The sequence below is a fragment of the Pantherophis guttatus genome, chromosome 7 (genome assembly GCF_059756535.1).
Source record: "Pantherophis guttatus breed Tessera chromosome 7, ASM5975653v1, whole genome shotgun sequence".
NCBI lineage: Eukaryota > Metazoa > Chordata > Lepidosauria > Squamata > Colubridae > Pantherophis > Pantherophis guttatus.
This window is the reverse complement of record NC_142069.1, coordinates 14,856,726-14,879,778: the sequence shown is the minus strand read 5'-3', so window position 1 is coordinate 14,879,778 and position 23,053 is coordinate 14,856,726. Positions and strand designations below refer to the sequence as shown.

Below are 23,053 nucleotides of genomic sequence, written 5' to 3'. Positions count from 1 at the left end.
GTTCCCGCCCCTTCATCTGTGTAATGCTCTTCCCCATAAGAGGTAGGGCCGCCGTGTCCCATGAGTGACAGCTCGCTGCTTCAATCAGAGGGCGAATCCGGGAGGCGAGACTAACTCTTCCCCTTCTTTAGCACTCTGCTTGAAGCTGCTAGGAACTATTAGCCGCAGCCTTTGCAGTTTGGCGGGGCTGTATTTCTGGATTTTGCAGACCAAGCTGTGCGGTGTAAAGGTGAATAATTCTTTTTCCTCCTCCTCCTTAAAAAAGGTTTCTTTTTTGCACGCCTGTTTTAATTAAACCGCAACTGGGAGAGAGAGAGAGAGAATTGCACCGATAGCTTCCCTTTGAAGTGCATCTTTATTTTCGGTCCAATGGGTTCTGTTTCTTTTGCTGTTGTTGTTGTTTTTGGGTGTGTGTGTGTGTGTGTGTCCTGGAATTAGATCTCGGAGAATTGCATGCAAAATAGTAGGAGAGGAATCCCCTTACTCAGCTAACCTTGGGTGTCCCTAGAGTTAGGGAAGAGGAAGGCTGAACCTGGCTGCCCTGGAGAGAATTTGGTGTGTATGTCAGTCTAATTTTGGTTCTGCTATTTTAAAAAGTGTCAAACGCAGGGTTTCTTTTTTTTCCCCTTCCAGGCTGTGCATTGGAATTGGGAGAAGCCTTTAAAAAAGCAAATCAGAGCGGTAAGATATTACTACTGTCATGATTTGAGAATTCTTGGACGTAAGGATACCTGTGTTATTTCAGTAACCTTAAAGCTACCAATTATCCCTTGCTTCTGCTTTTTAAATCGGTCATTTTTTTGCCTTCATCTCAAGCTTGATATTAATTTTGTTTTATATATTGTTGAGCACTATGTAGGCTCAAGGCAAATTCCCTTTTTTTCTGGTGGCCCCCATCTATGACTAGCCACAATCCCACCCTATTTAGAATAGAATAGAAATAGAAATAATAGAAATATTATTGAATTGAATTGAATTCTTTATTGGCCAAGTGTGATTGGACACACAAGGAATTTGTCTTGGTGTATACACTCTCGGAGTACATAAAAGAAAAGATATATTCGTCAAGAATCATAAGGTACAACACTTAATGATAGTCATAGGGCAACAGTCAATATAAATTTTGAGGATACCAGCAATAGTTTAGCTTTTGAATTGGCCAGGTGTTTGCACCTGTTCAGTGTGCAATGAATAATTGTATTAAAGTGTTTGCTAGTCTTGATTGTGCTGATCAAACAGCCATGTAACATACCAATTAAAAGTATTTTCTGTAGCATATGAATATGTCCTACATTTGTTTGCTTCTCAGATGTAGGAGTTTTATGTTAAAATGAAGGAATGCATACTGGTTAGAATATATCAAAAGTCCTGGTTTATGTGCCATCTTTTCCCAATTTGCTCTCCACTGATGCATTCTCTAATTCTGGAGGATGCTAAAAATGCAATGTATTTGGAGAATGCCAGGTTGGGAATGCCTTTGAACCCATGATTTTGTTGTTGTTAGTTGTGAAGTCGTGTCCGACCCATCGCGACCTCATGGACAACGTTCCTCCAGGCTATCCTGTCCTCTATCTTGAACCCATGATATTATATATTTAATTCTGATTTAATATTGTGCAAAGTCAGTCCATGTAGTTTGTGGTTTAGTGGTCTGTATAAATCAAGAGTTGCTTGCTTAGCCCATGGGTAAGTATACTAGTAATTACAGTAGCATAATGCATGAATATTGTTACTGAATTCAATGGGATGTTCTAGAAATAAATATATTTATGCAAAATTCAAAGCACAGCATTAATGCATATCTGCAAAGAAGAATGTTGAAATGGTATTGGTTTTTGAATCCATTTTGTCTGTGCCATACAGGTATAGTCAACTTAAAACCATTTGTTTAGTGACTGTTCGAAGTTACTACAACCAGTACTCCCACTTACGACCATCATAGCAGCCCCATGGTCACATAATCAGCATATATTTACATTAGTTGCAGTGTCCTAGGGTCATGTGATCACTCTTTGTGACTGTCCCAACTGGCTTCCAACAAGCAAAGTCTATGGGAGGAAGCCGGATTTGCTTAATAATGGCACGATTGACTTAACAATCACAGTGATTTGCTTAAAAACCATGAGAAAAAGAGTTATAAAATCAGGCGCAACACACCTAACGTCATTGCTTATTAAGAGAAATTCTATCCCCAATTGTGGTTGTAAGTCAAGGACAAGTTGTATACAGTACAAATACTCTGTATTTTTCAGTAATATAGCTTCGACAAGTTTTAAATCGTATCTGGCTTTAAGTGTCTGGTTAGGACGAAGATGAAAATATATACCTCAAAAATAAGATAAGTCAGGAATGTCTCTTAGTCTCTCACCCCAAATATGCATGTAGTTGGGGAAAACCTAACCATGTTCTCCACAGGAAAGTTAAAATTTCTTTGTTAGCAATGTCAGTATGGGTAAAAACTTTTAGTTGTCCTTCCTGTACCTTGCATAAATAACTATTTCAGTAGGAATAGCATCCTTTCATATGTGCTGTCTCCGACGAATTCTTGGCATCACTTGGCAGGACAAAGTTCCAAATAGCGTAGTCTTGGAATGTGCTGGAATTTCTAGCATGTATACACTATTGAAACAGCGATGTCTACGCTGGCTGGGGCATGTCGTGAGAATGGCTGATGGTCGGATTCCGAAAGATCTCCTGTATGGAGAACTAGTGCAGGGAAAGCGCCTCAGAGGGAGACCACAGCTGTGATATAAGGATATCTGCAAGAGGGACCTAAAGGCCTTGGGAATGGACATTAACAACTGGGAAACCTTGACCTCCGATCGTTCAGCTTGGAGACTAAAGACGCAGCATGGCCTTCTCCAATTCGAAGAGACACTTGTTCGGCAGGCTGAGGCAAAGAGGCAGTCCCGGAACCAGCGAAATCTGGGGGCTGGGGACAGAATGTATCTGCCCTCAGTGTGGAAGGGATTGCCACTCTCGAATTGGCCTTTTTAGTCACACTAGACGCTGTTTTAGGACCTCTTTCCAGAGCACGATACCATAGTCTCTTGAGACTGAAGGATGCCAATGAGGAATAGCAGCTATTTGTGCCTTCATCACAAAAGGAACATAGATTAATAGGGGTGGAAGGGACCTTGAAGGTCTTCTAGTCCAAGTCCCTACTCAAAGCAGACTTTATACCATCCTGGTCAAATGGTTGGAAATGACTTTTTTTTAAAAAAAACCCAATTAAAAGTGTGAGAGTTTGGAAGCTGCAACACAGGCTTTTCAAATTTCATTACTGTGTCCCTAACGGCAATTCTGACTGTGGCAAATGGGAATTGTAGTTTAAAACATTTTGAAAAGCCCTGGTTGGCATAGCATTTTAGAGTTCAGGGATTAGGATGGTGAGAGAGAGGCAAATCCTATTTAAACCATGGAGTTTGATGTTGCACTAGGCACCATTTTACTACACTGGGTGTTTCCTTAATTGTGATTTATTGCATGTCAACCAATCATGGTTGGCAAACTCAAAATGGCTGATTGGGTCAAATCATATGATATATAACTTAGTTTGTTTTTCACAATTGTATCACGTAGAGGTTGGAGTTTTTATCCAGCTCAAAGCAAGAGCTTTTGTGAAATAAAGCAAAGCTGTCAATAGCATTGTACTAAAAATAACATTGAAAAGAAAGGTAGTATATATTTGATCAAAGGAAAGTCGGCTAACTCTTAGGAGATTTTTCAGTGTGAAATACCTTTCCAGTGGGTATCATTGATAGCATGACAATCTAGGCCTGTATTGATAGGAGATATCAAGTCACTGTCACCAGATTTTTCTGGCCTACACTAAGTCTCTATCAGCTATTTGAGGCAAAGTTATTCTAATCAGTTTATATTTTTCCAGTGCACAATCTGTTTGTAGAACCATCATTGGAAGAATACTGAAAGTATTTATTACAGCTAAAACTAAAGTGATGTTTATTCTTTATGAAACATTTCAGACAGAAAAAATGCTCCCACTCTTTAAATTCACAAGGCGATCACATATTCACAAATGCTTTGGGTTTATATACACACAAACGAACATTCAGAACACGCAGTATTTTTTGACTGAGGTTTTTATAAATGCTGAATCTTGAATTATTTTTTGTCTGATGATGCTACATGCATACTGTACGTTTGCAAAACCCTATTTTTCCTATGATTGTTTTGTAGCTATGGTCTGCACAATCGTGAGATAGTGTGAAAGATTTGTAGTTACGGGTTAAATTTATATCCCTATACTTTTCAAAACATCATTTGGGCTTTAAATGCAAAGCACTACATAGCTGTGATAATTACTGAGCAATTGTGCTAATCCATTGGTCTGACATTTCCTTCCATCCATTTTTCATTTGTTTTAGATTTCCCTCTGTATTCACTTATGATTTCCTTTAAATTTCGGATCTGTTTTAATAATGGATTTTACTCTTCATCCCTCAACTACAGGTAGTCCTTGACTTACAACAATTCGTTTAGTGACCATTTGAAATTATAACGGCATTGAAAAAAGTAACATGCTTATTTTTCACACTTATGACTGTTGCAATATCCCCATGGTCACATGATCAAAATTTGGCCGTTTGACAATTGACTCATATTTATGACGGTTGTGTCCTGGGGTCATGTGATCATCTTTGCAGCCTTCTGACAAGCAAAGACAATGGGGAAGCCAGATTCATTTAACAACAGTGTTACTAAGTTAACAACTGCAGTGATTCACCTAACTATGACAAAAAAGGTGGTAAAACAGGGCAAAACTCACTTAACAAATGTCTCACTTAGCAACAGAAATTTTGGGCTCAATTGTGGTCGTAAGTTGAAGACTACCTGTACGTAATTTTTCTAGTCATTGTTTTCAGCAAATTTTGCTTCTGGTGTTCTTTACTATTCCAGCATTATTTAAACATCTTGGTCCAGACATTATAGCACAATTATGGTAGCTAGTGACAATCACAGGTTTAAGTCTAGTGATTAACAGCCTCCCCCCCCCGGAGGACCTCTGGAGGCCAAAAACGGCCCATTTGCCACCTTCCAGTCCCACCTCCGGGGGTGGGGGGTGGGGAAGGCTGTTTTCATCCTCCCCAGACTTCTAGAAAGGCTCTGGAGGCTGGGGACAGCAAAAAAATGGGTGTTCCGGTCCCACCGGAAGTTGGCAAACAGGCTATTTTTGGCCTCCGGAGGGTCTCCGGTGGGGGAGGCTGTTTTCACCCTCCCCAGACTCCTAGAGCAACCAACCTCTCCTGGAGGTTGGGGAGAGCAAAAAATGGGCCTACTGTGCCATCATGTGCCGGGAGCGTGGGGAACATGGGGGGATGTCATGCGCGCAGGGGCAAGGCGCATAGAATTATGGGTGTGAGCACGTGCGTGTGCGACACCCCCCCCCCACTTTGCCACACCATGGCAAAAAGGTTAGCCATCACTGCCTTAGATAATCAGTTCGCAACAGAAATCCATTTGTAACCAGTTAGACCTTTGGCACTAGTGGAAGATCTCTGTCTGTGGTGTGATTTTTGGCTTTAACAAGGGATTGAGTTTCAAAGCACACATTTTGAGGCTGATTGACAGGAACACTCCTCCTTACATAATTATGTAATCTTCCAAGCGCCTGGATTTTTCCTTGCCAGATTGCCATGGCTTTGCTTTATTCTGAAAATGGTGTTAGGTCTCCCTAACCTCAATGGATTATTTTGGAACCTTTATGTCCAAAGGATTGTTTGTTTATCGTGCAGTTTTATTTTTATTTTTCCCTTTATGTTGTAATGTACCTTAAAATACATTATATTGTTTCAATACAATTATATTTCTACAGTATAATTAAGGTTATTAAGGTTCTATTAATTGGATAACAAGAGTATTGAATATAAAGATTTTGTCAGTGTTAATTGCAGTGTAGGATGTCACTGTTATAAAATATATTTGACTTTTTCATGCAAGATAGACTATATTAAGAAAAAAACTACTACAGCTTATATTAAAGTAATTGTACAATAATTATTTAAGTCCCAAGCTGTTACTTGGCATTGAAGTTTGTTATTCAGTTACATAATGTATGTTTCTCTCTCTCTCCCTCTCCCTCCCCGCCCTCTCTCTCTATATATTAGCAATAGCATTTGGACATATACCACTTCACAGTGCTTTACAGCCCTCTCTAAGCAGTTTACAGAGTAAGCCTATTGCCCCTAACAATCTGGGTCCTCATTTTTACTGACCTCAGAAGGGTGGAAGGCTGAGTTAACCTTGAGCCTGGTGAGATTCGAACTGCCAAACTGCTGGCAGCCAGTGATCAGCAGAAGTAGCCCGCAGTACTGCACTCTAACCACTGCGCCACCACGGCTCTTTTACACACATACATACACATATGAATAAGATGATCAAAACAAATTTATTGAGAGTTAAATAGTAAAAAATAATTAAATCACAGTTTTAAAGCTGATCCCCAGTTTTCCTGAAAAGGCTTCACATAAATGCAGTTGCTTCCTAACAGATGTATCTCGGAGCTGAATCGCCTTATGTGACTTATAGTTGCAGTTCTGGAGGTGGGTTAAAATCTTTACCACTGGAAGAAATACCCTGTTTCCCCCAAAATAAGACATCCCCTGATTATAAGCCCAATCGGGCTTTTGAGTGTATGGAAATAAGGCCAAGCGCTTATTTCAGGGTTCAAAAAAATATAAGACAGGGTCTTATTTTCGGGGAAACATGGCAGTGGTGAAATCTAAAATTTGTTACTACCAGTTCGGTGGGCGTGGCTTGCTGGTGGTGGGGTAATGTGACTGAGTGGGCGTGGCCAATTTTTTTTTCTTTTAAAACCATTTTTTCTACAACCTCTTCGGCAAAGAGGTTGTGAAAAAATGCATTCAAAAGGCTCTGACGACCCCAGCTGAGTTGCCTGATCAGCAGAGACTTTTTTCTTTTAAAAGCCTTTGACGATCCCAGCTGAGCCACACGATCATCAGAGGCTTTTTTTTTTAACTCTTAAAAGCATTTTTTCGGCCAAAGAGGTTGTAGAAAAAATGCTTTTAAAAATTAAAAAAAAGCCTCTGATGATTGTGCAACTCAGCTGGGCATGTGGGGAGGGGAAGATTTTTGCTACCGGTTCTCCAAACCACCCACCTCCATCGCTACCGGATCGGGCGATCTGGTCCAAACCGGGAGCATTTCACCCCTGAAACACGGTATTTGTAGTTCAGGATTAACTTGTTGGGGCTCTGGGTGCTCTCAGCTTGGTTATTTGCAAACATTTCATTACCCAATTAGGGAACATCATCAGTTAAAACATTGTGTCAACTATTTCCTAGCTGTTTTAATGTCTGACATGGCAAATTTGCCTCTCCGGTTTTAGGAAGTGAAATGCAGGTAATGCTGAATTTACGACCTGTAGCTTAGCAACTGTTTGCAGTTACAATGGATTCCCCAAAAGATACTTACAATTTGGTTCCATGGCCTCGCACTCCTCTGTGGTCATGTGACACCATTTTGGATGCTCAACATCCAGTCTGCATTTATGATTGTTTGCAGCAACATTGCCTGCAGTCATGTGGCTGTGATTGATGACATTTTTGCAAAAAAGACAACCCTAGTGTTTATTTCCAGTTTTTGGCAAAAATGTCCCATAGCGAACAGCGGATTTGCTTAACAACTACTGTAAGAAAATTGGATCTGTCATCTGGGTGACCCAATTTACAACTGGCATGACTTGCGACTATAACGGAGATACCATTACGTTCATAAGTCAAGGACTAGTTGTATTTGGAACTTGCTCCTCTCTTAGTATGTTTCTGCAAAAACAGAGAGAGGGGATGCATTGATGAATGACTTTTTAGCCACATATCCTGAGTTTTTGTCCTGTCCATTGGATTTACCTTGAGTTGGCAAGAGGCACTGGCACTGATAGCACTTAGCAATAGCACTTACCATATTTTTCGGAGTATAAGACGCACCGGAGTATAAGATGCATCTACCTTTTTTGGTGAGGAAAAGAAGAAAAAGAAATCTCCCTCTGCCTCTGCCTCTGCCTCTGAGCAATTTTGCCTCATTACAGCAAACAGCCTGCTTTACTTTCATTTTCGTTTTCAGCGTGTTGAATTAGCACAAGGAAAAAAAAAATATGGTCCAGCAATTTACCTCTTTGCAGCAAGCAGCAGAGCCCTGCGCAAAACAGCTGAGAGCAAATTAGCTGAGAGTCGGGAGGCCGATCCAATCAACTTGTGCTATTTAGGCTGTGCTGAAGCTGAAAGGAGCTGTTTTTTCTTGCTGTTTGCTTGCAAGGAGGTAACTGCTGGGAGGCAGAGGTGGGGGCCAGGTGGAGGCCAGTCGGTGGGCGGGGCTACATTCGGTGTATAAAACACACCTAAATTTTCACCCCCTTTTAGGAGGGAAAAATGTGCGTCTTATACTCTGAAAAATACGGTAAGACTTATATCCCGTTTCATAGTGCTTTTACCGCCCTCTCTAAGCGGTTTACAGAGTCAGCATATTGCCCCCAACAATCTGGGTCCTGATTTTACCCACCTCGGAAGGATGGAAGGCTGAGTCAACCTTGAGATGGTGAGAGTTGAACTGCTGAACTGCAGCTAGCAGTCAGCTGAAGTAGCCTGCAGTACTGCACTCTAACCACTGCGCCACCTGGGCTCTTCATTATCACCTCGGCTGATAATGAAAGAGAGCCAGTTTGGTCTAATAGTAAAGCACCAGGCTAGAAAGCAAGAGATTGTGAGTTCAAATCCCGCCTTAGCCATGAAAACCAGCTGAGTTGACCTTGGGTCAGCCACTCACTCTCAGCCCAACTTACCTCATAGGCTGTTGTGGGGAAAATAGGAGGAGGAAGGTGTTTTGAATATGTTTACTGCCTTGAGTTATTTGTAACAATAATAAGGGCAAGATATAAATAAGTAAATAAATAGTCACCCAGCCGAGTTTCGATCATGTGAATTGTGGAGATGCTGTAACAGTCTTAAGTACAAAGACAGGTTGCAAGCATTTTTCTTCAGTGCTGTTGTAACTTTGAATGTTTGCTAAATGAATGGTTGTTAAGTTGTACAATGTTACTTTAAGTAGTACTTAGAATTCTCAATGTAGAATGAGTACAAAAAAATAGCATCCAATAATCAAATAATTTAAAATGTCAAGAAGATTGAAACAGAAAGCCCAAAATAGTGCAAGATGACTATTTTCCGAAGCTTTGTGAGAAAAGTGTAAAAATTATTTGCATTATTTAAATCGGGATCAACAGCATTTTCTTGTGGAAGAGTTGAGTGAGTTTGCTCAGAGTGCCTTTAATGTACTCTTCTTAATTGATGGATCATCAAGATAAAATTACAGGGTGCGGTTAATAAACAGGTATTAAAAGATCAACTGGTTTGATTTTCATCAATACGTTGGAAGAAATTGGAAAGTAGTACATGCGATAGAAATTACTGAGTTTAGTTTGCCATGTTCTACCATGTGTCATCTTTAAAAATATTTTTCATTTATTTATTAAACTTATATGCCAAATAGGCTTTTATTAGATATTTTAAGAAAAAAAAAGTAATCCAAAGAAAAGAATTGAAAATAGAGTACAATGTGAATAAACAGGGACTTTACAACTCTCTTCAAAATTAAAGTTATTGAATATATATCATAATTTTAAATGACTGAGTGACTGGCCTTACTTTATCAAAAGAGCAAATTGCTACTACTGTAAGCTCTGAACCTAATAAATTCTGGAATATCCTAGCTAATTGTAAGTGATCTGTGGTACCCTCTGCCATTGTTTTCAGTTGGGTCCTCCATCTAGTATGAATGACCAACAAACCCCAAATGACCAACAAAATGAATGTTGATGGGTCCTGAATTGATTTGGCTCTTATCTGTCCGATAATTCTTAGTTGAACCATCCTAGCTTATTTGGGAGCACCCAATCTTGAAAATCAATTAGAACGACATTCTAAGCCAGGAGTGTCCAACTTTGGCAATTTTGTGGACTTCAACTCCCAGAATTCATGGCTGGTTGGGAAATTCTGGGAGTTGAAGTCCATAGATCTTGATTTTGCCAAGGTTGGGCACCTCTCTTCTAAGCTTTCAGGTTTTTTTTTTTAATGAACTTTGTCAGCAGGAATGGTTAAGTAGAACCAGCTGAGTTCTCTTGTTCCTGTAAATGTAATTTCTCCAGAATTTTGGTTGCTTTTGTCTGCCAATGCAGCCATTCAAGAACTTTATTGGAATCGTCAGATGCTACAAAGCAAATAACTAAGTCTGGAGCAGGGGTGAAATCTAAAATTTGTTACTACCGGTTCTGTGGGCGTGGCTTGGTGGAGGGGTAATGTGACGGTGGGTGTGGCCAACTTTTTTTTTTTTTTACTTTTAAAAGCATTTTTTTCTACAACCTTAAGAGGTTGCAGAAAAAAATGCTTTTAGAAGCCTCTGACGATCAGGCAAGTCAGCTGGGATCGCCAGAGGCTTTTAAAGGCGCTTTTTTTTCCTACAACCTCTTCGGCTGAAGAAAAAATGTTTTTAGAAGCCTCTGACGATCCCAGATGAGCCGCGCGATCATCAGAGGCTTTTTTTTTTACTTTTAAAAACATTTTTTCGGCCGAAGGGGTTGTAGAAAAAATGCTTTTAAAAGTAAAAAAAACAGCCTCTGATGATCGCGTGGCTCAGCTGGGCATGAGGAGGGGGGTGCGCAGGGATTTTTGCTACCGGTTCTCTGAACCACCCACTGCCATCGCTACCGGATCGGGCAATCCGGTCCAAACTGGAAGCATTTCACCCCTGGTCTGGAGGTACTTGTTCTTATCTCTGCTACTTCCACTCCTCCTTCACCATGCTATTGCCACATACTGAGAGCAATGAGTATCGATTAGTGAATTGCAAGCATGATCTTTGTATATGTAGGGAAGGATAAGTCCAGTGCACACCATCTGTTCAATGTTAAGGTGTGAATGAACAAAATATCCATCAAAAACCAATTAATCCATTAAGATACCTAAAACTGTCAGAAGAGGCAGAGTGTGGTTTGAGCATAATTAAACATCACTGAAAAGAGAAACTTATTCTCTAAACCAGAAACTATGGCTCCTTTTATGACTTGTGGACTTCAACTCCCAGAATTCCTGAACCAGCATGGCTGACTCAGGAATTCTGGGAGTTGAAGTCCACAAGTCATAAAAGACCGTAGTTCCCCACCCTTGCTCTAAACAGAAGAGGACCCCATTATCTCCTAGGGAAAAATAAGCTGTTAGAAAAAACAGACACTGGATTTTTCCTGAGAAGAATCTCCAAAGTCTTGGTGCTCTTGTGGAGAAGATCCTATTCAATTAGCCCTTTTCCTTTGTTTCATTGTAATAGAGAACCATAGTTTACCAAAATAAGACTGTGTCAGTCCCTTATCCCTTTCCTTGCCTTTCCCTATGAAGCTGCAAAAAAGAAATTGAAAAATTTCTCTTCAGATTTCTATGGATCACCATGAAAATTATGGTTTGATCCCAGGCAGACTGTAGTTGTTTTTCTGAAAGGAGTCAGATGCAATCCACTATTATTGAGATGGCTTGTCCATAAAGAATGCTAAAAATGGACCATAGGTTGAATGTTTAGAGCTGGAAGCAAAATTGTCCTCTAACCCACAAGTGTAAAGAGTAAAATCTGCTGTCATTTCATTCAGGCTCAGCCCTGAGTTTCTTTCTAGGAGCAAAATCTTGGAACAAGGTATTAAAATGTACCCTTTTAGGGCAATATGTTGTGCCTAGTGATTTTTGTCCAAGAATTCTTACTCAACTTGCCAGTGAGTAGTTGCTGCACATCTACCATATGTCGGAACTGGCCCAAGATTCTAGATGGTGGGCATGTTCCCATCCAGTTCACACGTGACATTGGCTAACCTTGTTAGGTCTTGCTGTTACTTTGGTGGGACTATAAATGAGCTCCAGAGCACAAGTGATCCTCTCCTAGAAGAACCTTTGTATCAGGGGAAGATCAGTCGCAAGTAACAATTTACCTTGGACTACTCATGATGTCCTCAAGACATTCTAGATAAGAGTTTGTTGTTGATTGCTAGTGATCCAAAGCATTTGATTGATTGATTTCTTTTATTTCCACATAGATGCCTTCTCTGTAGATTCTACAAATTCAAGAGAGCTCCAATCAAGATGGCCAAGTACAGACTCATCTTGCTGAGACATGGCGAAGGGGCTTGGAACAAGGAAAATCGATTCTGTAGCTGGGTTGACCAGAAACTGAGCGCCGATGGGGTGAAGGAAGCTCAGACCTGTGGGAGGCACCTCAAAATGCTGGGTTTCGAGTTCGACCTTGTGTTTACTTCCATTCTTAGCCGCTCTATTCAGACTGCGTGGCTTGTACTTGAGGAGATGGGGCAGGAGTGGGTCCCCACTGAATCTTCCTGGAGGCTGAACGAACGACATTACGGGGCGCTGATTGGCCTCAACAGGACAGAGATGGCTTTGAACCATGGTGAGGAGCAAGTGAAAAGGTGGAGAAGGAGCTACGACGTCAGCCCACCTCCCATCAGTGAGGTCCACCCTTACTATCACGAAATATATAATGATCGCAGGTATAAGTACTGTGATGTACCAAAAGAGAAGCTTCCTAAGTCTGAGAGTTTAAAAGAAGTATTGGATAGACTCCTTCCGTACTGGAATGAAAGGATAGCACCAGAAGTCAAGAGAGGCAAGACTGTGTTAATTTCTGCCCATGGAAATAGCACAAGGGCTCTTCTGAAGCATCTGGAAGGTACCATTACATTTTGAGTGTAGTGTTGCTACCGCTGAGGTGTTTCTTTTCCCCAGAACCGTTAAAAATAATTGGTTTAAAAATGTATACTTTAGAATTTTCTTGGGATATTTGTAGCCAAGGTTGCTTGTATATACTTTTTAGTTAGAGTTTTCTGAGCTTATCGAGATTCATATTGGAGTAGATTTTCACATTATTTGCAGACTTTGTGACTCAGGCTTTAGTGAGGCCTCTTCAATATAGCAATTCGGAAGCCTTACTGGAACGTGGTGTCATTTTATCATTTATGGCATTCTCTAATGCCAAAAAACCTTGCTAAAAGTATATACGCATGCTGTTGTTGTTATATTTGCTTAAGTATGATGGTTTCTCCTCCAAATTTTTTGGGAATTTTTAATGGTGAGAATTGGGAATAACTTTCAATTTACCTTTGGCACTTTCAAGAGTGCTGTTTATGGCACAGTTGCACCTTCAGATATAAATATAAATATTTATATTTATATAAATACCTAGCAATATAGTTTGTACTTTTTGCTTTGGTGGCAATTGATGGCCTGGTTTATGCATAAGTTAAGAGCTGATCCGTGGTTTACAAACTGTTAATGGCATTTGGATTAGCATTCATATGCCAATCCAAAACCAAACAACACACCTGAATCTAAACTCTGCTCATAACCTCCTTCAGCTAAATATAATCCTTGTTTTTCTCTCTCCACCAGGCTACTCTAATCTTAGACATGATTTATTTTCTGTAAGGAATAGTTTATAATAATCAAGCGCCAACTGTAAGAAACCTGCCTGATCAATCTGTTGGCCAAAGTTGGTGAAATTGTAGGGAAAAATAGAGGCCAGCTTGTCTATTCCTGTTGTATGCCATTTGAAGTGGGGATAGCAAAGAACGATGCCATGGGTAGCATTGGTAATACCCATGTTCTCCCGAAAATAAGGCCCTGTGTTATATTTTTTTGCCTCCAAAAAAGGCACCAGGTCTTATTTTCGGTGTGTGTGTGTGTATGTCATCCATTGACTTACCTCACTTGCGTGTATTGGCACTGGCCTCCTTTTCGCTGTCAGAGGCCTTCAGGAACTTTTTCTGCAGCCGGTAAGGCTTTCCTGAAGGCCTCTGCAGCAGATGATAGAGCTCCGGAGCTCTGTTATCGGCTGCAGAGGCCTTCAGGAAAGTCTTGCCGGCCTTGCTGGCTGCAGAAGAAATGAGCCGGAAAGGCAGGTGTCAGGGTGTGCGAGGCCTGGCTGCAACTGTCCAAAGGTAAGTAGTAGGGTGGCTCCACCCTCCTATCCCCACCCTATCTTAATTTTTACCTGTGCACCTTGGAGTGGGCAGGTCTTAATTAGGGCTTATTTTTTGGGGGAGGTAGGGCTTATATTGGACACACGTAAAAAAATCAAGCTAGGACTTACTTTCGGGGGAGGTTGTATTTTCGGGGAAACACAGTAGATACTTATGGCCCGCCCAGAAAGATACAAAAGATCTGATGGGTGAAACCTGTCAAAACTTTTGTATAGCTTTTTATCACCAATTTAGCTTCCACTTTTACTGCTTTTCATCTTAGTAGCCCCTGGACCAATTCCTTAAGCAGTGGCTCTTTAAACGGTTTGACCCAATTACTCCTTTTCACGGTCTTGAATAATGCCATTACCCCACAAAAGAAGAAAAATAAACCTTTGAGTCTTACAGAAACATCTCTGCAGTGGAAGTCCCAAAATGGATCCTTAATTCACAAACAAGCAATTTACAAATAGCTCCATTACCACCAGGATGCCCAAATTAACCTCAGATTAAGAATCACGGCTGTAAAATATAAGGGATTTCATTTTTGTTGCCTACTTAAAGCCTGACTTTAGAGGTGTGTAACATTCAGATCCAAAGCTTCTGGATGGGAGTCCCACAGCACCTGTTGGCTGCTTTGGACGTTTGTGTTTGTGTGTGTGTGTGTGTGGTGTGGAAACACATTCAGGAGTGTTTATTACCATCATTTCACTGCTTCCTTAAATTTACTCTCTTGCCCTTCACTAACAATAAAACTCACAAAGAAGGAGTCACAAGGAGTCTCATTAATTAGGTTGATCACCAAGAAGGTGCAATTAGTCCTCGGCTTATGACCATAATTGAGTCAAAAATTATGGTCGTAAGTCAATGCTGGTTGTTAAGCAAGTTACTGCCTCATTGACCTGATTCTACATTTTTTGCAGCAGTTATTAAGCGAATGCCACCGTTATTAAATGGCATTCTTAATAACTGCCACAGTTATTGTTCACAATGGGCGTTTTTGCTGGAAACTGGAAGTAAATGCCAGATTCGGGGGAGGGGTAGGAAATGTAAAGGGAGGTCATGTGACCATAGGTTGCTGCAAACAGCTATAAATGCACCAAAAATTCAATCACATGAGTGTTCAGATGGGCGACTTATTCTGTGTTATAAGTACTTTTTTAATATTCCATTGTAATTTTGAATGGTTGCTAAGCACTGAGGACTACCTGCAAGGCAGCAGTTCCCACCTTTGGGGCACCAGGCATGGGTTACATGCAGTGGTGGAATTCAATTTTTTTACTATGGTTCTGTGGGCGTGGCTTGGTGGGTGTGGCAGGAGAAGAATACTGCAAAATCTCCATTCCCTCCCCACTCCAGGGGAAGGATACTATAAATCTCCATTCCCATCCCACTCCTGGGGGAAGGATACTGCAAAATCTCCATTCCCGTCCCACTCCTGGGGGAAGGATATTGCAAAATCTCCATTCCCATCCCATTCTGGGGCCAGCCAGAGGTGGTATTTGCCAGTTCTCCGAACTACTCAAAATTTCCGCTACCGGTTTTCCAGAACCTGTCAGAACCTGCTGAATAGCATCCCTGGTCCCATGGAAAATAATATTTCCACAGACTGGAAATGGTATTAACCTAGATCCTGTGGAGGTAAAGCTTCATTCATTTGCGTGAACTGGTTCCTGATGGGCCACAGACTGATATGGGCCAACAGCTCGGGGATTGGAGACTCCTGCTGTAAGCGATTTCTGTACAAAGTCTTGGAAATTGAGTAAGACAGACTCTAGCGTTCATTTACTAGTAAATAAATGCTAGTTTTGTCTCCAAATCTTGCATGCTTTTATTTGATTTGGGTGATCCCTGGAGCCAGCTTTCGTTCATCATTGTTCCCTTTGAGCGAGTAGCATTTTTTATTTCAGATGAGGTTTTTCCCTCCTGAGAAGTAAAACGATATCTTCTGTGTTGTAATGTTAATTTTAAGATGATTTTCTTCAGTGAAGCTTACTTAAACGTGCTGTTTCCCAATATTGGATCAACCTGTCAAATTCTAATTATATAAGCATGTCTTAATGCTGCAAAACATATGCAAGTCTTTGGAATGCTGTAAAGGTGAAGATTGATTAAGAATTATAACATGGGGCTCTTACCACATTTAGGTCATGTCTTCTACTCTCAAAGTCCTCCATAATCCCTCCCTCCATAAAGTGTCTCAATCCTGGATTATGGTGTTCTTGTGGCTGATGGGTTGCTTAGATAGAAGCGAAAGAACAGAAGCAGGTTGCTTAGAAACAGGTTGCTTGCATATTGTCTATGTGCCAGTTCTTGTTCTGTTCCTTCAAACGAAGTGTGGGTTTAAGGAACTAAAAGGGAAATACGAATAAACTCAGAAGAAATCCCTTAAAATATTGAGTTGGAGAATTTCTGAGAATCTAGATCTGGCTCAGGGGGTGAAATGCTACCGGTTCGGACCGGTTTGGGTGAACCAGTAGTAAAAAATGCTATCGGTTCGTCCGAACTGGTATTGCTGATGATCAGCTGGGTGATAATCAGCTGTGACGTGCGATTTATATTAGCTAGAATCGTCGGATTTCCTGCTTTCTAGCTAATCTAAATCGTATGGCACAGCGGATTCCCCCCCTCGCTGTTTTACTTACCTTTGCAGACTCGGAAGGCTTAAAAATGTTCCTTTTTTTAGCACTGCGTGGGTGTGCCTCAGGTGCGTACTCGTGCAAAGTGCGCGCTCAGTAGCAGACTCACAGAACCGGTAGCAAACTTCAGACGATTTCACCGCTGATCTGGCTGTTTCCTAGCAATTACTACTATATAGGTAGTCCTCAATTTACAACAGTTCATAAACGTTTAGTGACAGCACTGAAAAAAGTGACATGGCCATTTTTTTTCACTTAACGACCACTGCAGCATCCCCATGATCACATGATCAAAATTCAGATGCTTGGCAACTGATTTATATTTATGACGGTTGCAATGTCCCGGGATCATGTGATCCCCTTTTGTGAACTTCCGACATGCAAAATCCATGGGGAGGCCAGATTCAGTCAACAGCCGTATTACTAACTTAACAACTACAATGATTCACTTAACTGTGGCAAGAAAGGTCCTAAAATGGGGCAGAACTCATCTAACAAATGTCTCACTTAGCAACATAAATTTTGGCCTTGATTGTGGTCGTAAGTCGAGGACTACCTGTATTTGGTCAAGACTACCAGGTAGTCTACTAGGTAGAGCAGATGGACTCGAATAGAACATAAGTGCTGCCTGGTAACTTGCCTTTTTGTTCTGGCCTGGATTTCCCTTTTCACTCCCTTTTCCTGTCATCGCAGTTGCATTGTGTGCTTTCTCCCAAAAGCTGACCCTGTTCTTCCCTTTTAATTAATGTCTTCTGCCTTGGGTGACAGTGGTTTGAAAAGGGGAATAAAAGTCCATCTGGTAATGCTGCCAGCCAAATTCTGCTGGAAGCAGATAAATTCCCACGGAAAACGGGGGCATTCTAGGGGGGAAAAAAGGATTTTCTTTTATTGCTTTAAAATAAATACCCCTCTTTGCTGATCTACATTATTAATAGTACTATTTGCCCATGATTTCCCTGTGCCAGTAAGGTTTACCAACTATTTTGAAACAGGGATAGTTCCGGAATGCAGTTTTTCATGTAAATGAACATTGTCTCTTCCAGCATCTTCCAAATGTGCCTTACAGCTTTTGATACAGGAAATATACTGTAGCTATGTCTATGTTCTTCATATGTTTTAGTCTCCAGGTCTTTAATCATCTTAGTTGCTCTTCTCTGCACTTTTTCCAAAGTCTCAACATCTTTTTTGTAATGTAGATGGATGTAGAAAGGTCAACTAGTTAATGTTACAAGTATTTGAAGTAATTGGACACTAACTTTAGTTGACATTTATGTTTTGCACCAACAGTTCACTAATATATTGAACTAGCCCAGGGATCAGCAACGTTAAACACTCAAAAGAGCCACAAAGGTCCTAACCGGAAGCCCCCGTTCAATTCTGGAGCTGACTGGAAGTCAGTTCTCCCCACCATAGAGTCTCCTCCTAGCGCGGCATCCTTTTTCGTCTACCTGTCTTAACCGTAAGCTCTATCAATTGTGGAGCCGACCAGCAACAGGGAGCCGCAGCAGAGGGACGAAAGAGCCACATGCGGCTCCAGAGCCATAGGTTGCTGACCCCTGAACTAGCCCAGCAGAGATTTCCATCCCTGGTGATCACTCATGGAAATAAAAACAACTCTAGATCACCCATCTTCCAATCCCTTTCATCTTTTGAATCTCCCACTATTTCTTAAACAAATCCGAAAGAAACAGTTGTGTAAATGAACATTTCCCAGAAACGTTGGCCTGTAACACAATAAATATCTGTTGAATACGCTGGATGGGCTTGATGTGGCTGTAATTAGGGGCACATCTGGATGCATATCAAATTGGAGAACATTTCCTATGTAAGGCTCCTATGATTTTTTTTTTAAGATTGTATTTGTGTTTTGGAGTGTTATTTTAAAAAGGTAAGGATATAGCTGTAGCTCCCTCTTCTAAGTTAGGGGTCTGCAACCTTGAACACTCAAAGAGCCATTTGGACCCATTTCCCACAGAAAAGAAAACACCGGGAGCCACAAAACCCTTCCCGTGCCTGACTATTTCTTGAGCGGCCACAAAACTAGCATATGTAGCTGAATTAAACATTCTGTTTTCTTCTGAAACTTTTCTTTTCTTGGATTTATCCATGGTTGGCCTACCAGGGGTTGAAAAGCTCAATAAATCGCGTGCCAGTGGGTGTCACCCATTGGCTGTTGTGACGCATATTTTGAGTGACGGAGCCGCAGCAGAGGGGTGAAAGAGCCACATGCGGCTCCAGAGCCGCAGGTTGCTGACCCCTGTTCTAAGTGAAGATATAAATATGATTCATTAAGGAGCTGTACCTGTATCTTATTGCAACAGGAGTAATTTGTAATGCCCTTTTAGTTTGCTTTGCACAACAGTGGCGCTCCTACTTTTCCTGATTGACGAGTGGCCACTTATTGTTATGTAATTTCCTATATTACCACTTCTTGTCTATTGATCTATAATGAACCGTCTTTCCCATTCTGAGTGCCCTCAAAATGTGCAGACTACATTTCCCAGAATTCCTAGCAGTAGCAAGTAGCAAGAATCCTGGTTTCTAGAAAACTGCTGTATTGAGTATTAATTATTATATTTTTTGCTAGCTAGTAAAGTCACTTTTATAAACAGAAAGGAAATGTGTTTCTTGTCATGGAAGTGATAACGTAAAACATACATTTGGCACATGCAGGATTTGGTGTGTGACATGATGCGAGTTGGCTAAACTAAGATCATGAAATCAATAAAAGATAAAAAGATGCTCAAATTGATCTCGGCTCCTGATGACTTTAGAGTTGCTTCCATATTGTTTTCTTTGCAGTAGTTCGGAAGTTGATTGTCATTGGCTCTTTCCAAACTGTTGAGATCAGGGAGCCCTTAATTAAGGTTGTTGCTTACATAGAGCAACAAGCAATTTTAGCTGCATCTTTGATTCATTTAGTTATTTTTTTCTGCAGTTTTTGGATGCTTAGTGAGACCAGTTAAGTCTCTTAAAAAAAATAACTCCATCAAAAACATTGTCAATTTTATAGGATAAGTTGGTTGCTTCAGTAAATTGTGGTCTTGGGTCAAAAAAGGCTGACCTATTTTGTTATTACAGATAGTCCTCGACCACAATTGAGCCCAAAATTTCTGTTGCTAAGTGACACATTTGTTAAGTGAGATTTGCCCCGTTTTATGACCTTTCTTGCCACAGTTGTTAAGTGAATCACTGCAGGTGTTAAATTAGTAACACGGTTGTTAAATGAATCTGGCTTCCCCATCGATTTTGGTTGTCAGAGGGGCGCAAAAGGGGATCACGTGACACCCCCCCCCCAGGACATTACAACCGTCATAAATATGAGTTGGTTGCCAAGCAGCCGATCATGTGACCATGAGGATGCTGCAATGGTCATAAGTGTGAAAAATGGCCATAAGTCACTTTTTTTCACTGCTGTTGTAACAATCAACTGTGGTAAGTAAGTCGAGGAATATCGGTATTCAGTTCCTACTTTGCTCGACCTTCATGCAATCATTCCTCCTGTTTCACTGGACTTTGCTCTTAAATTGAACTTATCTTGGAACCAAATTAATGAATTTTACCGGGCTTCCACACTCTCCTTTCCTAATGCAAACTCATTTTCCAGACATGCGTGTCTGAGAAATTCCCCATCTACTCAGCTGCCAGCTGGTTTTCCTTCTGTTTGTCCTGTTTAGCATGTGGAATGAAGACGGATGTTTCTCAGCTGTTCTGGGTCTCCTAAACAACTGATACCATTTGGGGCAAAGTTTGTAACTTGTAGTTGTAACGTGTATGTAGTTTTTGTTGGTAAAGGAGGATCAACACAGTTCCCTCCCCACCCCCCTTCTTCTTCTTCTTCCTCTTTTCACAAAGTTCTGACTCTTATAGTAGCACCATTGTTGAAAGTCATACTGCTTCATTGATTCTGTCCTGAAATGTTTGGGCACAGAAACCACCTTTTTTAAAGAAAAAGAGGCAAGCATTAAGGACAAGAAGAACCACAGGGATGCCAGACCAGATGCATTGTCTAGGATTGGAGAAGGGCCATGGAGGGTGTGGCGCATCCATAATTCAGAAAACTCAACAACAAAAAGCACAATTTATTTTCTTTTAAAATAAAATAAAAGCAGTCCAGGAATATGTCTGTCCAGCTCAAGGAAGCCACATCTTCTGCACCCATGCCAGACCGTAGAGCAGACCCGGAACAGAACCAGAACGTTGCCCCACAGCAGTGTAAGCAAGAGAACTTCCCTGGGGAACACGTGGGCCTTTCAGCCTGACCCCAGATGGACTTGAAGGAGAAGCAGATGGTTTAATTTAGCAGAATAACAAAATCTTACAAAAGTTGGTTGCTTTGGTGTGTTTATGGAGATATCTGTGTATAGGTAAATCCTCGCACATATATGGTAGTCGTTCCTGACTCTAGAGGGCAGTGCTCATCTCTGTCTCAAAGCCGAAGAGCCAGCGCTGTCTGAAGACGTCTCCGTGCTCATGTGGCCGGCATGACTAAATGCCAAAGGTGCACGGAACGCTGTTACCTTCCCACCAAAGGTGGTCCCTATTTTTCTACTTGCATTTTTTACATGCTTTCGAACTGCTAGGTTGGCAAAAGCTGGGACAAGTAACAGGAGCTTACCCTGTTATGTGGCACTAGGGATTCGAACTGCTGAACTGCTGACCTTTCGATTGACAAGCTCAGCATCTTAGCCACTGAGCCACCTCATATACATATATACACGCATATTTCTGTGTATTGGTGAATAGTTGGCGAATACCAAGGCAAGATTGTTCCTTGCTTTGTGGACTTCTTAGAAATATCTCTTATTCTAACTTTTAATCATGTCACCCTTTATTAAAAAACATTTTATTTCTGTCCTATCTAACTTCTAGTCATGTCACCTACCTAAAAAAAAGAAAAGAAAGTGAGAGAAAAAGTAAAGCAAATCAGAACAACAACAAAAAGGAGAAATCATCTATCCATCGTCTTTTGTCCGCTTCAATACTTTAATTGCTATGCTTTTTTTGACTTGCTTCCCATATTCCTCTCTCGGATCTTTATCTTTGTCTGCATCTACTTCTTGGCTGTTCAGCCTAGATACTTCTCCCACCTCTACCCTCTTCCACTGCCTAGCTTCCAAAATTTGTGATTTGTAAACCCTGATTTTGAATTAAGCTTGATGTTTGATCCAGTCTCATTTGTTTACAAGTGTTTGCCGTTAACTCAATCAGGATTATTCTTGTTCTTTTTAAAAGAAAATTTCTGAACACTCCCTGTGGTTTACCCCAAGGTGCTTTTTCCAAAGGCAGCTGGATTTTGTTTTTCCTTGAAGAGGTTTCACTTCTCATGCAAAGAAGCTTCAGAACTTGTCAGAACTGAAGAAGCTTCTTGGATGAGAAATAAAACATCTTCATGGAAAAACAAAGTTCAGTTGCCTTTGGAAAAAGTACCTTTGGGACAATCGTGTCCTGGATGACTGAGAATCTCCATAGATATCCATGTGGTTTAATTTAAAACATTTGAAAATGAAAAGTGCTTTTTTTTTTTTTAGCAAATCCAAGACCTTCTTGGCATTACATTTCATGATAGTGCTAAAAGTTTACCTACAACCGACGTAAGATGGTGATAGTAAATTTGTTCCTTCTTCCCTGCAGGCATCTCTGATGAGGCTATAGTTAACGTGACTCTTCCCACCGGCGTGCCCGTCCTCCTTGAACTTGATGAAAATCTGCAACCGCTCGGCCACCACCAATTTCTGGGTGACCAAGAAGCCATACAAGCTGCCATCAAGAAAGTGGAAGATCAAGGGAAGGCCAAACCTATGGCTGAGAAATAAAGACCACTTTACAAACGCTTTGCTCATAGCTCTAATGATGTGCAGCAAAATATGGCACTTTGTGAATTGTTTTATGCCTACTTGCTTAGCTTTCGGTTCTCACCAAGGGTTAGACAAGGGCTGTTAGATTTTAGCAGTTTATCTCGGGGGATTGGGTTTCAGATCCTGGTATGAGAGTCACAATGGCAGGTGAGTTGATTAGGCTTTAATTAGAAGGATAAAATGCGTCAATGTGTATTTTCCTCAACTTTTCATATGAGAGAAACCCTGTGTTAAGAACCAGATTTCTGCAAATCGGTGACCAGGTACCATTGTGATAAATTGGAGATAAAACAGGGAATGTCAGATCTGATTTAATATTGGCCCATAGGAGGATCATGAAGGACTGAAGATCACAAACAGTAAACCTTCCCAAAGATGTTCACTCACAGTCTTAACGTGGACTTTTATGTTTTTTATCATTGGACAGCCTCTTGCATTGGTTGACGTATTTGTCGGGGCCCACTTTTATTGTATAACTGACGTTCAACTAATTCTGAATAAAGCCCTTATTTTTA

General features: G+C 40.9%; 1 protein-coding gene across 1 annotated transcript; it reads left to right on the top strand.

Moving 5' to 3' along the window:
- Positions 1–103: 103 nt before the first annotated feature.
- Positions 104–23,053, top strand: BPGM (bisphosphoglycerate mutase). The gene is made up of 4 exons (XM_034403455.2): positions 104–229; positions 634–681; positions 12,107–12,753; positions 22,315–23,053. The coding sequence occupies exons 3-4, from the start codon at positions 12,153–12,155 to the stop codon at positions 22,494–22,496; spliced, it is 783 nt and encodes a 260-aa protein (XP_034259346.1). The 5' UTR covers positions 104–229; positions 634–681; positions 12,107–12,152; the 3' UTR covers positions 22,497–23,053.